General features: G+C 42.5%; 1 protein-coding gene across 6 annotated transcripts in view; it reads left to right on the plus strand.

The window, feature by feature from the left end:
- Window positions 1-16,498, plus strand: part of DYNC2H1 (dynein cytoplasmic 2 heavy chain 1) — a 372,805-nt gene that overhangs the window by 349,465 nt on the left and 6,842 nt on the right. For 4 of the 6 annotated variants that reach the window (XM_075851538.1, XM_075851539.1, XM_075851540.1 and 1 more), the window contains 2 exons: window positions 1,388-1,497; window positions 5,182-5,263. In XM_075851538.1, coding sequence (XP_075707653.1) covers window positions 1,388-1,497; window positions 5,182-5,263 — 192 coding nt within the window. Of the gene's footprint in view, window positions 1-1,387; window positions 1,498-5,181; window positions 5,264-13,363; window positions 13,602-16,498 lie in introns of those variants that run through there. The other 2 variants (XR_012881305.1, XM_075851543.1) reach the window with 2 other exon arrangements.

Genomic DNA, 16,498 nt, shown 5'->3' on the forward strand with positions numbered 1-16,498 from the left:
GTATCTGTGTATGACAGACATGAAGTGCATTAGGGTGTAAGGAGTGTGGGGGATAATGCTGAATGAGGGGGTCAGGTTCTGAGGACTAATGTAATAGTGGGGACAAGGAAAGGCGTCAGATTAGGAAATGTTATAGACCTGTCTAAATAGATGTGTTTTCAGGGCACGCTTAAAACTGTGGATGTTGGGAATTAATGTGATTGTCTGGGGTAGCGCATTCCAGAGGACGGGTGCAGCACGAGGAAAGTCCTGGAGACGGGAGTGGGAGGTTTGGATTATGGAGGATGTTAATCTAAGGTAGTTGGCAGAATGGGTAGGCTGGTAAACAGGGATGAGGGAGGAGATATAAGGAGGTGCAGCACTGGGGAGATCTTTGTAACCTTACAGAAATTCTGGCAGTTCGGTAGGTCTAACTTTTGATTTATGTGTTGGATCCAAACCTTTTTTTATTATTTTTTTTCCAAAGTAAAAGTTCTCCTTTTTTTGCTGGGTCTGCTGATGTTTTTGTGCCCTCAAGATGATTTCCATACATATATATATACATACAGTCAGACAGACAGACAGACAGTTACATGACTACTTTATTTGCAGTAGCTTTACACGATACAACTTCCATGATGAATTCCAAAATATGACAAATTCTTTGTCCCTAATTTCTGTGGGACCTTAGGTAAACTCCATATAAATCTTTTTAACTGTGCAAATACTTTGCTTTACGTTTTATCTTGATTTTACTCTACTCCATTCACATGCAAAACTGCGTTCAGAATTCTGTCGGCTGCTGTTTGGAAAACGTTAGTATTGTGCTGACAAACATAAGAGAATCCACACGTCATCCCCCACACAACACCACAACATTAGGCTCCGTACAGATTACTTCCTTTGTTAGTTTATAGCCATGTATTCTGTTTGGAAATATTGTTATAGAGTCGGACAACCCCTTTAGGCTATGTTCACACGGAGTATTTTGGAGGAGGAATATCTGCCTCAAAATTACGTTTGGAACTTTGAGGCAGATTTTCCTCTCCCTGCACGCCGATTTTCGCCCGCGGCCATTGAGCGCCGCGGGCATAAAACACCGTGAAATACGCTTTCTCTGCCTCCCATTGAAGTCAATGGGAGGTCAGAGGCGTAAACGCCCAAAGATAGGGCATGTCGCTTCTTTTTCCCGCGAGGCAGTTTTACTGCTCGCGGGAAAAAGACGCCGACGCCTCCCATTGAAATCAATGGGAGGCGTTTTCGGGCCGTTTTTGCCGAGTTTTGCGACGCGGTTTCCGCGTCAAAAAAGTCGGCAAAATACTCCGTGTGAACATAGCCTTAAGCATTTGGAGCTTTTAATTTATGTTCCACTTTTAATGCTTCATTTTTTTCTGCTTTGATAAAACAGAATTGGGTGGAGAAAGCCGAGAAGCAGACGCTGTTAGCAGATACCCTTGATTTGTCAGAGCTATTTCATCCAGACACATTCCTAAATGCTCTACGTCAGGAAGCAGCAAGGTAAGCAAAATAAAAAAGCAACCAATGGGATTCCAGGGGGTCTTTAACCGTTTCCCGACATTTGACGTATCCATACGTCATAGCTGGGTAGCGGGAGTTTGGAGCGGGCTGAACCCGCTCCATACAATGCGGGTGTCAGCTGTATGTTACAGCCGACACTTCACAGTAACGAGCGAGATCACGCTCTAGCCCTCATACCACTTAATCGTTGGAAAAATAAAAAAGTTATGGCTCTCAGAATTTGCCGACACAAAATACATTTAGTTTTTTCCTTGTAAAAATAGTAAAATATAGAAAAAACTATATATATTTGGTATCGCCGTAATCATATTGACCCACAGAATAAAGTGAACATGTTGTTTTAATTGCACGGGGAATTCTGTAAAAACGAAGCGCAAAAAACAATGGCAGTATCACAGGTTTTTTTCATTTTCACCCCACAATTTTTTTTTCTGCCAGTTTCCTAGTACATTATATGGTACAATAAATGGCGCTACGAAAAACTACAACTCGTCCCGCAAAAACCAAGCCCACATAGGACTATATAGACAGAAAAATGAAAAAGTTATGGCTTTTGGATGGTGGGGAGGAAAAAATGAAAATCTAAAAAATGGCTGCGGCGGGAAGGGGTTAAAAAAAATAAAAGCATCTGATTGGTCGCCCTGGGCAACTCCTTCACTTTTCCTCTCTTCAGATTTGAATAAATATGCTCAAATATTTTTAGAGCAGTAGGATTTAATTTTTCATTTAGACTGTTAAAGAACACCTCCAGCGGAAACTCAACTTTACACCACTGCACCCCCAACCTGATTGTCTATCAAATCAATGCCATCTCGAATTCTAGATATCGCCCGAATTTTTCTATGTTTGTGTCAGATCCTTTTTTTTTTACACTGCTTGCAGTGCTCTATTTGTAGTATGCTCCCGGAAAGCTCCCGGCGCATACGTTAAACGTATCCATAGGCCCCATCCACCCGATAGACGCCAAAAGAGTGTTCTTTGGGTTTTGGTCAGGCTGATCATATATGTCAGTATACCCTTTTTTCTGCTCTATTCTAGACATAGGCATCTAGTAAAAAATGTGTAATTCACGGTATGCATTTGTTTTTTTTTTAACATGGTAGCCTATAAGCAAAGGGTCCACAGATAACAAGGCAGCGCTTCCAAAAGAAAAGCGACCTTTAGTCACCCAGTGCCAAATGTATATAACTCGCAGACTCATTAACAGTAATTCTCATAATTCAAACGTTTATAGTATCATAAAGGTCGTATTACACGGCCCGATGTGGGCCGTGATAACGAGTGCCGATCGACATGACAGCTCGTTGATCGGCGCTCGTGTGCTCCTTTCGTGATTGGTTATGTATGGGCACGAGTGATAATTACTCCAATCGCTCGTCCCCATACATTTCTATCATGTCGGCAGCACGTCTCCCTGTTTACACTGGGAGATGTGCTCCCGACAACGATAATATTTTCTGCTGCATTAACGATACGATCAGCCGATGAACGAGCGTTTACTCATTCATCGTCTGAGCGTGTACCTAATTTTATAAAGTTTAGTGTGTATACAGTGTTAAATTGTGACAATAATACCCATGGTGTTTACATAATGTTACCTATAGCTAAAAACATTACCGTTAGAACAGAAGCTGGCATGTGCCGGACTATCGGAAGCTGGCTTGTGCTGGACAACAGGACTTGTCTCGGATACAGGACACGGATACTGAAGTCGTCACGGACACTGGACTTGACAAGGACACCGGACACGAATATTGAAGTCATCATAGACACTGGATTTGGCACGGATGCCGGACACGGATACTGAAGTCGTCATGGACACAGGACATGGCATGGACACCGGACACGGATACTGAAGTTGTGGCGGACACTGGATTTGGCACGGACACGGTTACGGAAGTCGTCACGGACACAGGACTTGGCCCGGACACGGATACAGAAGTCGTCACGGACACTGAACATGACACCAAACACGGATACTGGACTTGACACCGAATACGGAAACTGGATATAGGATACAGGATACGGGAAACAGGATAACGCTTGGGAACTTTTGCAGACCAACACAGGGTTAGACACAACATTGCTCAGGCAATGAGAAAGTGGGCAGAGTTCCTTTTAAAGTCCCGGGTGTGCTGGGATTGGTCTGGGGTAATATTCCTGGTGCGCGCGCTGGCCCTTTAAGACCGGGGAAGAGCACCCTAAGTGCATCAGCTAGAGGAGAGAGCAGTGTGTGCCGGCATCTCAGACAAAGGAGGCGCCGGCAAGGCTTCAGAGTCCTGCAGTCGCTGCCAGTAAGTGGGGAATGCCGTTTGTCAGCGACCGCTGGCCTTACTCAAATCAACGGCAGTCCAAGTTGTACTCGAAACCCGGCCCCCTGGGGGCACCGTGGGGATGGGGGTAGCCAGTCAGATAATGGGGAGCACCAAACCCTGCTATACAGGGGCGAATTATGATAATCGTTGGTAAATACTATATGAGTCATATATATGTGGCACTGTTTGTACTGTTGCTACGCTTGAGAAACTTTGAAACATTGCATGGATGATTTACGGTCCCTGTTCTTTTGGAAGTTCTGCCTTATTATCTGTAATTTGAGTTGCGAAGTCCTGTGAGGCGTGCACCCTTAGGCCTTATTCACACGAACGTTGAATACGTCCGTTAAAACAACGGCCATCACAAGAACCTATGCAATTCAATGGGGCCATTCAAACATGCAGTGTTTTTACGCAGCGTGTTTCCTTTGCATGAAACTCACTGCGTGATCTATTTTTGTGCGTTTTTTGCGGATCACGCACCCAATGCAGATGCAAAACGGAAACGCTTGTGTGAATCTAACATTTACACAGAAACTTTTTCTTTACTATATCCAGTGCTGCTGCTACGGTATCTATTGTATAATTAAAGGGTACCACTATATGCCTATACAGTGGCATCCATTGGAGGTATTGTCTGGGAATTCTCCTGAAGTACAAGATACCTCCAACGGACATTGCAAAGTAGTGTAAAAATGGCCTTATGATACCGATCCCATGATACCTCAGAAAAGCATCACATGAGCAGGTGGAGCCAGTACCATTTCTGCCCACTGGGAGGACAGTGTGATTATTCTTCACTCAATATTCTCCTAAATGGGGTAAGACATTATTAGTATAGAGCGAGGGAGGCTGGACTTCATCAGTAACCATGATAGGACATTGTGTCCCTATCAGGGAGAGCCTTGAACAGTCTAGGTAATGACAGCATACAGGAAGTGCTGGTGTCTGTATGAGTGACACAGATTTATCCCTATTAACTTCTAAGTAGAAAAAGCATGTCACCTAGTGATAGAAGAAGCAAATATAAGAACAGCTAAGAGACTGACACATGGGAATCTTTAGTTTTGAGTAGAGCTTCCCTTTGCTTCTAGTTGTTGATTTTAAGTTTTTAACTTGTAGAATAGACACTAAATACTTTGGTGGTTATGTATAGAAATGTCTTGTAAATATAATTATAAAAATGTCTCCCAACATATATATAATCAAGGCATGCTATCTGCAGGATCTGGGGTTTAGAGATGACTGCAAGCTGATGCTTTCCTTGTCTGGAAAAAAAAAAGCCCATATTACAGCTACATGCGGTCACCACCGTGTTTATCACGTAATGTTTTATATTCCCCCCTAGAACAATGAACTGCTCCATGGACAACCTGAAATTTGTAGCGTCTTGGAAAGGGAGAATTCATGATGCAAAGCTCCAAGTGAAGGTAATAAAACACACAATAAACGTCTTACAAGGTGATGAAAACGTTACAATCAGGCTGCACGTTCTCTTCATTGATATTCAGCTCAGTTCAATATATAATAAAACAACATGGAAGGAAAAAAATGGCTTTAAAACGCCACCATGATTTACCTCTCCCATCTTTCCCCCATCAGCCTGTTGGGTTTTCTGTGTTACTTGGCATCATTTGCAACATTACGTTGCTGTATGCGACCTCTGTATAAGTCTACCATTAAATTAACGACCCGCAGAATCATCTGAAATGACTGCTGTCTGGCACCATTCAACATTATATCATAATAAGCTCCAGTGCTGGAAATGTCAGCAGTTCCGCTACAGCAGCTTTCTTTTATGTAATCACGCTTCTATAGATCAGTGGTTCTATGCATGGATGCTCAAAATAGCTGCAGAACTTGGGGACCATTCGCTAACAGCCGGTGCAAAACATGGCAGCCCAGATCTATGTGGAACAGAAATATCTGAGAGTTATTATAAAGACTCGTTAAGACCCAATCACTACTGGATTTACATTTTAGGAGCCTGTTGGCACAGAATTTGGGGAAATAAGGGCCTGTTCACATCTGCATTGAAGGCTCCGTTAGGGGCCTCCGTCAAATATCCAAACAACAATACTAAAAACAATAGCGCAGCATGCTGCACTATTGTTTTCAGTAAATCCACAAACACCCTCACAAAAACTGGACGGAACCCATTAAAATCAATGGTGTACGTCGGGCGTCGATCGTGTCCGTTGTGCAACAGAACCAGAGATTCCAGTATTTACCGTCGTTCTGCTCCTCTGATGCAGCAGAACAACGGAAACATCAATGCAGATGTGAACCGGGCCTTCAACCCATCAAGTAGACCACACCTTAAATTGAATCTTTACCCTTGAAAAACCTTTTGTATTTTGTTTAATTAAAACAAATTTTAAATCCTGTGCTGATTATTTTCTCAATAGCGTTAAAATTTCTATTTTCCTGCTACAGACCCCCCCCCCCCCCCCCCCGATGCCCGGCAAAGACATAAACTTAAATAATAGCATTCTGTCTGCCTACAAATTATGTTTTTTGTTTTTTTTTAAAGAAGAATTCCCATGAAATTTTTTATTTGTTTGCCCGTTTTTAACGGGCATCTTGCATATGTAAATGTTATTTATTTGCTTACCAAGAGTCTATTATACAAAATGCAGGATCCGTCCGGCTCCCCTGTGCAGTCAAGTGATCTGCAAACTGACTCGCCAATTCACGCGGCTCCTTCCACAGATAAGATGCTATGTGAATCGGTGAGTCAGTTTGAGTCTCAAAAAATAACCCTTATACCGCTCAATCGATGGAAAAATAAAAAAGTTATGTCTCTCAAAATATGGCGATACAAAACTAATTTTATTTTTAACTATTCATTTTTTCCTTGTAAAAGTAGTAAAACATAAAAACAACGTATAATTATAAATTTGGTATCACCGTAATTGTATTGACCCGCAGAATAAAGTCATCGTAGTTTTTACTGCACGGTGAATGCCGTAAAAACGAAGCGTAAAAAACGATGGAGGAATTGCTGTTTTTTTTTTTTAATTTTCCACCTCACAAAGATTTTTTTTCACATTTCCTAGTACATTATATGGTGCATAAGTGGTGCCATGAAACACTTCAACTCGTCCTGCAAAAATCAAGCCATCATAGGGCTATATCGATGGTGAAATAAAAAAAGTTATAGCTTTTGGAAGGTGGGAGGAAATAAATTTAAATCTGAAAAATTGCCGGGGCGGGAAGGGATTAAAGGCGACTGATCCCAAATTATAACGTGAGATATCTGCATTTTGACGGATTGCAATGGTTAATTGCTTAATGGTGATGGCAAAAAGGAGAGGGTACACAGGGCTTCCCTGCCACGTTCTATAGAAATAAAAGAGGACGGTTGACCCTGAAACTTTACTCTGGTCGGGAGCGAAATAGAGAAATCGAAGTGCCTGAAAAAAGGGGTCCTGGATACTCCTCATTCCCAACACCGATACTAAATATTCCCATTTACCGGAATCAAAAGCTTTCCCTAAGTCAAGAATTTCAAGATTTTTTTTCTTTCAATTCTTTGTGCATTGTAGAGGCCTTGACCTGTGATAATCGGTGGGATTTAATTGAAACTTTCTGTCCAGAGCCGCGATAAATCATTATGTTGTTGTCGTTTCTTATGAGCCCAGCCCGTTTGGATGAGATGTCCTCTAATCAATGACTTGTGAGCAAGCCAAATAGAACGCGTTAATGTCAAAATATGTTTTCAAATAAGATTGTAAGGGAGTGAAAACATTCGGGTAAGTGAGCAGGGAATCATTGCGTATCCAGAATGCCTACGTCAATGAGTGAGAAGCTAGGGAGATTTTATGAATGGAATGATCCGACCATGTGCATGGATAATGCTGGATAATTGGCAGCGACAGGATAATTGGGAAGTAAGTAGAAAAAAAATCTATACCAGAAAAGCTATCATGTGGAGCTGAGTAAAAGGAATATTCCCTATCTAGCGGATGATCCTGCCACCATTGTTCAATTAAGGCAAATCGTTTCATGCGCCTGACAAAGTACCTGTGGAGTGAGAATACTAGATGAGCGCCTGTCCTGTTGGGAGTTTAAGACTGTTTTGAAGTCTCCTCCTAAGATAATATATGTGTGTGCAAATGGTATTCGCTTCGTAAAAGAATTAACAAAAAACAATGCAGGAGAGGAGTTAGGAGCATATAGGGTGGCAGGGATTAATCATTCATTAGCATGATATTTTTGTAGGCTGAGACATCTCCCCTGGGAGGTCAATAATTTGTTCTGTGACGGTGAACAGGAAAGTGTTTTTCAGAAAAATTGCAACGCCCTTTGTCTTGTGTTCTGAAGTGGACTGGAAAGACCTTGTATAACGTCAAGAAATGAAGGGTGATTAAAAAAAGTGAGAAATATTAGTCTCCTGCAGCATTATCACATTGCCATGAAGCATTTTTATAATTAATTCAACCCACCTCTTGATGGGTTTGTTAAAACCCCTAATGTTGTTTCAGATTATTTAGTATGCCATAGCAAAGAGAAACCTGGGAAATATAAGCAGAATGATAAAGCTTGCATGTCCAAGAATGTGATCAGAACACCCATGACCAAAAAAATCAAACAAACATCTATACAAAAAATCAAAACAAAACTTGCGGAGAATAGCAATCTAACTTCCGTATCACTCCTACTAAGAAGAAACAAGTTAACCAACCTTAACCTAAGCGGCAATTGGGCTATATCACAATGGTGTGTGTGCTGCTTAGGAGACGAGGATCCCTACGCGGCTAAATTAAATTAACGAAATCTTAGCATACACTAACTTTTTAAACGACTTATGCTAATCTAATAGTATATCTGATGTATATTAAATTTGTAATTTACTTACTGTTAAAATGTAGCTGTTTTGTCCATGCAAATTCTGTGAAGTTACTACCACTCGATGTCTCTCTTCCTTTAATCTGCTGTCCAAGCAAAATCCGTTCCTAGTTACAGATGGACTGCAGAAGTGGGGGTATGTCTCTTCACTACCTGCCAATAGAAGTGTATAGAGAGGGGAGGGGGAGCAGAAAGAGACATAGACACTTTGCCCATACAAGTCTATGGAGAGGTGAGGGGGAGTAGGAGGAGCAGAGTGAGAAAGACACAGACACACATTCTGCAGTTTCCTGGTAAGTGTTACTGCCTCACCCCAGTGCTAATTTCTCAGCTACACTGCTCATTACTGCTGTTTAATCTCCATGCTGTTGCTTCTATATATATGATAGAGATAGGAGAAAATAATTCTCCTCTTTTATGTGTTCAGTGTATAGAAGACATTATAGCTGTTAGGCCCCGCCCACTACCTTAAAGAAAACTGAGAATTAGAGATAGAGCCTGCAGAGGGGAAAACTGCTAAAAAAATGCCATATGCAAGTCATATAATGGCCAGAAATATTGTTATTCCTCAGGTATTCACACAAGACCGCTTATTTTAAAAAGTCACATGAAAAGTTAGGTACGCTTTAAGATAAACAAAGTTATTTCCATAAGAAACCCCCTAATCTTACAGTCCACGTATATTAGAACCAAATTGGGTGTACCTAGTTTTCTACCTCACTGTGGGGATGAAACAAAGTTCAATGTCCAGATCTTAATTCAAGATAATTTGCAGTCATTAACTTGAGAATTGCTCGCGACGTGGAGAGGTCTGAACAGGGCCCAGTGTAGCATTCAGTTGAGCTAATGGTTGTTGTCGGCCTCTGTGCACTCTATTCCATATTGGTTTCATGGGGGTGCGACGAGGAGTTGAAGCCTTACGCACTTGTGATAAGGGAGGAACTTCAGGCCTAATCTTGTCAGGAGTTAAATACTAGCCGTTAAGGAGGAGATTGAGTAAGAGGGTCCTCCTCGGGACATCTGTAATTTAAATAGAAATCTCCATGATAACAGATTCCGGCTGATTGTGGGAAGTCAGTAACTGGTTTCATCTGTCATTTTTTGGTCTTATTTAATGGAATAGAAATCAGCATATTTTTGAGGTTCGTTTTAAAAGGCAAACAAAGACTTCCCCCTTGCCTCTTTAGCAGTGATGTAATGCAAGCGGAGAACAACTTCACATTGTCTCTCCGTGCTCAGAGGTTTTGGCGGAGTGCCTTGTGAATACAGTTTATAAGAAAAGTAGAGTCCGTTCTCTCAGGAACCAGATAATGGAATATTCGAAGAGCATATGCAGACACATCTTCAATAGATTCGAGGACACCTCTGTACCTTAAATTGTTGCGTCTTGACCTGTTCTCCATATCATTTAGGTGCGCATGATCCTGCTCATGTGTTTGTTTAAGCACATCTTTTTCATCACTTAAGTAATTATATGCAGTTGCCAACTCATCATGATTGGTTTTGAGTATCCGTACGTGAACCCAGACAGGCAAGTTCTGTGGAAACGTCATGTTTAATCTTCTGACGTTCCGCTTGGAATGAGGTTGAGATCTTGCAGATGGGGTTCTCCATGCAGGAGTTTGTCTTTTGTGAGAGGGGCGGAATCTGCAGATTGGTTTGGCAGATTCCCCTGCTGGCTGTGCCTTTGAGAAAGAGGAGGGAGTGGGGAATGATCTCCCGGTAAGTAGCTTTGAGAAGTCAGGGATTTCTTTGTCGCCAACTGAAGTCGAAGCTGCCATTGTGTTACGCTGAAATAGAGTGTAAATAGATGCTTGTGAGGAAAAGAGTGAGGTGTATGGCTTGCACCAAGACAATGACGAGCCTGGATGGGTCTTTGCAGGACTAGATAGCAAAACTGAAAACCCAGGGGTTACTCATTCTAAATTAGGATGGCAAAGATAAGTGGTTTGATGCAATCACACAGTCTAGTGCCGCACCAGACTCCCTGTGGCATGTCCTTTATTTACACTTGCATTTGAAATTCAAAATGAGATAGACTGGAAGGTGTCCTGCCCTGTAAACATTGGGGTCATGCCTCTTTAAGAGCAGGTTTGTTGCACCAGTAGCAGATGAATTTGCCTGTATAGGCAGTCTTGCAGTCCATAAAAATGGCTTATAAGATCCAAAGAGGGGAAACCACTGGGGGAGAACATCCCTGGCATAGACAGTTCTGTCCAAATGCAGGGCAATGTCTGCGATGTGTCTGTGGGGCACCATACAGTGAACTGCAGGGGAGCACTAAGCAAGATATCCAGTCTGGGGATCCTGGTATCCCTTTTAGGCCTTTTAGATGCCAAACTTTGCCATCTTGCCCCTGTCCTCCATCCTCTCCCTGCTGCCGCTTAACCAAGAGGATAAATCAGATGTCCAAGATGGCGGATGGGAGCACAGCCATGGCACACGCCACCAATTTCCGGCTGCAGTGGTGTCCAGTTGGCATGGTGGCTAGTTGTTTACAGCAACAGCCCCAGTAAATGTAGTGGGGCACTCTGATGAGGCTATCCCTGCCCTTCAGCCATTGTGGTAAGGAAGGCACTTGCAAGAAAGGCCTGGGATCCAGATGCAGGGTGGGCCACAGTAGGCTGTGATTTGTGATACTGGCGAATCCGGCCAATACACGCCTCAAAATGCTCCGCCGGTTAAGGAGAAAAGGAAGAGGCAGGGTGAAATGGGGCTAATGTGGCTTGTACTGGGTAGGATGGCAGTAGATTCTGCTCCTGAGTATGAAGCACCCTAGAGACACGTTCGCTCCGGTCTAGTCTCCAGCATGTTATCTTTCAAATCTATGTCTATGCAGGGGATTTGGATCTCTGCATCAGTAAAACAGAGCTTCAACCTCTATGTATTAAAAAAAACAAACAAATTAACACAGAATTTTGAACATAAAAACAACATGATGATATTAAAAGGTGGACAGTCGTTTTAAAGCGTACCTAACCTTTCAGGTGTCCTTTCAGAATAATCTGTCATATATGTGTACATGAGGAATAACACTATTTCCGGACATTAATATGACTTGTACTCTGCATTATTTAGCTGCTTTCCCCTCTGCATTATCAGTTTTCCCTGTTCAAATGGGTTGAGCCTAACTTCAATCATGTCTTGTATATACTGCACACATAGAAGTGGAGAATCCTGCTCTCCTATCTTTATATATGTGTGTGTATATATATAATATAAATTCACAGTGGAAGTAGGGCTCATCTATCCCAGGGCTCATATAAAGGCTGGTCTCAGGGGCAGGCTGGTAAGGAGGCCAGTCTCCAGGATTCTTCAGCTTGGCAGCGCTAGAAATGGACTCTCATTTTGCACAGCACATCCCTCCTGTGTGGTGATGCTGCTGTGTGGAGACAGAGGTCAGCAGGTAGGGGGAGGAGTTACAGGAAGAGGCTGCAGTGTAAAGACAAAGGTTAGGGGAGGAGTTACAGGAATAGACTGTCTGCCGGGGCAATAAGAGGGTACAGTGCAGCACTGGCTGATGCTGCAGCGTACAGACAGCGTTTAGAGGGGGGAGAAGTTACGGGAGGACTGGACTGGTGTCTGCAGCCTCAGCCCTACATCAGAGGAGGAGTTGCGGTCGACTCCTCCACCGCTGCGATCTCATTCTGAGGCATCACCAAAACGTTATGCCCCCCCAGCCCAGCCAACCCCTATAGGTGATATTTTTACTGATATTCTGGATTTGTTCCCTAGTGTGGAATGTTTTCTTTTTTATACTCCGCCCTGTAAACAGCTGTTACTAATATGGCAGATTGTTAGTCAGAATTTACTGCTGTAGGGGAGTGAGTTTTATGACCTTCATTAAAGTAAGTTCCAATGAGAGGACGTTTCTTTGTTATAGGTAATTGCCCTATTTTCCAGTATTATATATAGCCCGGTAAGCTCACTATCTCACTTTATATTCTGCTGTCTACAGTATATAATTGGCTAACATGTGGCTCAGCAGTACGAGTGCTAGAGAGGGTGCTACTTATTGCCTTAATTCTCTATGCAGGTCTACAGCAGGCTGAAGTCTGTGGCCTTCGCTATCTCACTCATTGAAACATACTACCTAAATAACATTGTATTCATTGACCCTACACGTTTCCATATTGCCATTTAAAGTTTGTGGCAAACTTAGGATCGTTCTTAGTTTGCATGGCATTGATCACCGCCGCCCGCGCGCGGAGCTTCACTGGCTATTTAAAGAGGTGGTTCCTCCCCTGTCTAATCGAGCCTCCTCCCATCTCCAATCCGCATGCTTCGCACTGTAGCGCCTGCAGCCTTAGCTCTACATCAGAGAAGGAGTTGTGTGCCACCTGCTGCTGTCACAGTCTAAGGCATCGTCAACACATCATGCACCTTCTGTAGGTGGATGTTAAGATTTTTGCATTATAAACCTAATCGAGGAACACTTTGAAAGGTCGGTGGTTGTTTGGGACAGTGGTCAAGGTCATGGTGCAGGTCATCCACTCAAAAAAACTGTGGTGAAGGTCATGGTGCAGGTCATCCAGTCTAAAAAACAATATTAGACTGGATGACCCGCACCATGACCTGCACCACTGTCCCAAACCACCACCGACCTTTCAAAACGTTTTCGTCTAATTAAAAATCCCAACTGTATCCATCACATAGTCACAGTCTTGTGCATGAAACAGGTTCACAAAGACAGGAACTTGTCTGGAAGAACAGAACAGCTCTGAAGAACAAACGTCCGCTCCATCTGCGGGGTATTCCAGGGATCGTCTTTGTGCAGACTGCATCCTGTTTGACTTTCTATGGAGACTTTTCTTCAGGACAGGACACTCGTTATACAGATGTCACCTCTCCTATGACGTAATTGACACTTGACAGAATAGGCGTCCGAAGAAGAAATAATTCCGAGACACGAGCCATGTAAGCAATTAATGGAAACTTGTATTTTCACCAAATACAGAGAGTCTTGTGCAAATCACCCGCCTGATGATTACTCATGCGTCTCTATTGTTCTACACTGGGTGTAATATTCCCCGTGAAATGATATTATTTATTTTGGCTTCGTTTGTGCTTGGACTTTGCATTATTCCGACACAACAAATTGTGTTTAACGACATTGTTCCATTAATGCACGCCTTAACATTGAATAGCTGAAATGATACGCAGAACAATTAGCGGATAATTAAAGGAAGTTGATTGATGATAATAGTTTCTCATTTAGGTGTCTTTAACCCTGACATTATTCCTAAGCAGTTCTATTAACTGGACTCCAGTGCACATGTGACAATCTATTAGCACCGCATTGTAAGTAATGAAATCCATTCATCCTCTGTTATCATAGCTGGAAACGGTTGCAAATGGCAGCCTCCACTTACCCAGCATTGCCTGCTTACGTGTTAACTCCCGCGCTTTGTATTTGTCTCATTATACACTGGGAGTTACGAGGGCAGTTTATAATTTTGTAGATGAATAGCATGATATTAAATAGTAATGATAGCAGCGAGTTTATTAAGAGGGAATTTAAAGGTTGTAATATAATAAAAATTAATGTGGTTGTCTTCTTCCTGCTGCTTCTTCTTTCACCTTCATTCATATTGCTTTTTTCTTCCTTCTGTTTTTCTTCTTTATTTTTTTTTCACGTTTTTCCTTTTTTTTTCTCTTAAAGGATTATTGCCTTTAAAGAGATTTTCCAGGACTAAAATATTAATGGCCTATCCTTGGGATAGAGTTAGACCATCAATGTTTAATTGCTGGTGGTGCCGGGACCCATGACCCTTGCCGATCATCAGAATGAAAGGGTTGTGGTACTTGCTGGATCGTCGAGGCCCCTTCAATCCCTATCCAGGCACAGCGGCTCATCTGTACGTGTGGCTTTTCCATGTACTGCAGCTTAGCTTCATTCTAATGATCGGCTGAATAGGCCATCAATGTATAAGCCTGGAAAATCCCTTTCATTGAATTGTCCCAACTGGACATCCCCTTCTCTCAAGGGGGTTTGTATGCTTTGGACAATCCCTACTTATATCACAAAGTCTCCCCCACCTATAATCTGGGAGACTTGGCAGTAAGTGTTAAGTTTCCCTGCAGCACCACCACAGGGGAGACTAAGCATTACACAGTGCCCATTCAAATCAATGGGTTGTCTGTGTAATACAGGACAGGTCCTCCAGAGTGAGAGACGATCTTTGTAACTGCTCTCAAGTCTGGTTAATAGATGAGGATCCTGAACAGAGGACCTCCCTCGATTAACTCATATTTCTCTATTCGGCTATATGAAAATGGGTTTTTTAAACTAGACAACTACTTTAAGCAAATCAACCCAGCGATTAGCCGATCACCTGAAGCTGGGGGCAGCCACACACATCCTGCAGGAGAAATCTGGTATTACCATTCAAATGAACAGGCAACCGTGTAATATATGGTGTCTTTAACGCACTCTGTGCTAGCTAATAGAGCAGTGGGTATTGAATGGGGACCCCCTCCGTGACATCGATATGCTCTAACAGAGTATATGCACAGGAGTTGTCTAGTCTTTAACATTAAATTTGTATAATTATTGTCTAGGGTTCCACTGCGACTTTAGGTCACGTAACATTTACAGTAAAATTGCTGGTAAGGCCATGTTCACATCAAGTTTTAGCCCTATGTTTACCGTGTACAGCTGGAAAGCGCCTGACGTAACTCTAAACATGTCCATAGGGCTCCATTAGCCCGATGGAGACCATATGAGTGTCCCTTTTCGGGTATGTTCACACGGCGGGGGTCCGTAACGGCTGAAATTACGGGTATGTTTCAGCCTGAAAACATCCCTGTAATTTCAGCCGTACCGGCATGTGCAGGCGCTTGAACGCCGCGTCAATTACGGCCGTAATTAGCGCTGCTATTCATTGGAGTCAATGAATAGCGGCTCCAATTACGGCCAAAGAAGTGACGCGGGCGTCTATTTACGCGCCGTGGGCAGATGTTTGTCAGCGCTATTGAGGCGCTATTGAGGCGCTATTTTCAGACGTAATTCGGGGCAAAAACGCCCGAATTACGTCCGTAAATAGGCCGTGTGAACATACCCTTCATCTTCGTTGGGCTGGTATACAGATGTAGCCAAGTTTATCTTGACTCTGATAACTTGCTGCAGCGTGATATCACACAACAAAGGCCATTGAAAAAGTCAAGTTAAGGTTTCTTGACACTGTGTATTTAATGTGTTAAGGCTTAATTCACACGAGCATGTTCGTTCCGTGATATACGGACTGTATTTCGGCAGTATTTCCCGGACCGAACACACTACAGGGAGCCGGGCTCCTAGCGTCATATAGATCACGGACCAAACCCGCTCGTGTGAATTAGGCGTTAAAGTCAAGATAAAGATGGCTACGTTTGTACGTCGGTATACCTTATATTTGAAGAATCATAGCAGAGTAGACTATGCTTTTCCATCCTGCAAAAAAGTATACTGCGCGGTATAAGGGTGGACTTGTTAAAAAATGTAATGAAAAAACTTACCAAATGTATTTTTATAAAATTTATAATTTGCAAATATTTAAAGTGTATGCTCACCTTTTGCAGACTTTTATAGTTTACATATATAATATAAGTATATTGTGTTACTTATCTTGTGCTGATCCTGAGTGACAGCCTGTATTATACTCCAAAGCTGCATTTACAATTCTTCAGGCTTCACAGCTTAAAGAGGCTCTGTCACCAGATTTTGCAACCCCTATCTGCTACTGCAGCAGATCGGCGCTGCAATGTAGATTACAGTAACGTTTTTATTTTTAAAAAACGAGCATTTTTGGCCAAGTTATGACCATTTTTGTATT

The sequence above is a fragment of the Rhinoderma darwinii genome, chromosome 2 (genome assembly GCF_050947455.1).
Source record: "Rhinoderma darwinii isolate aRhiDar2 chromosome 2, aRhiDar2.hap1, whole genome shotgun sequence".
Lineage (NCBI taxonomy): Eukaryota > Metazoa > Chordata > Amphibia > Anura > Rhinodermatidae > Rhinoderma > Rhinoderma darwinii.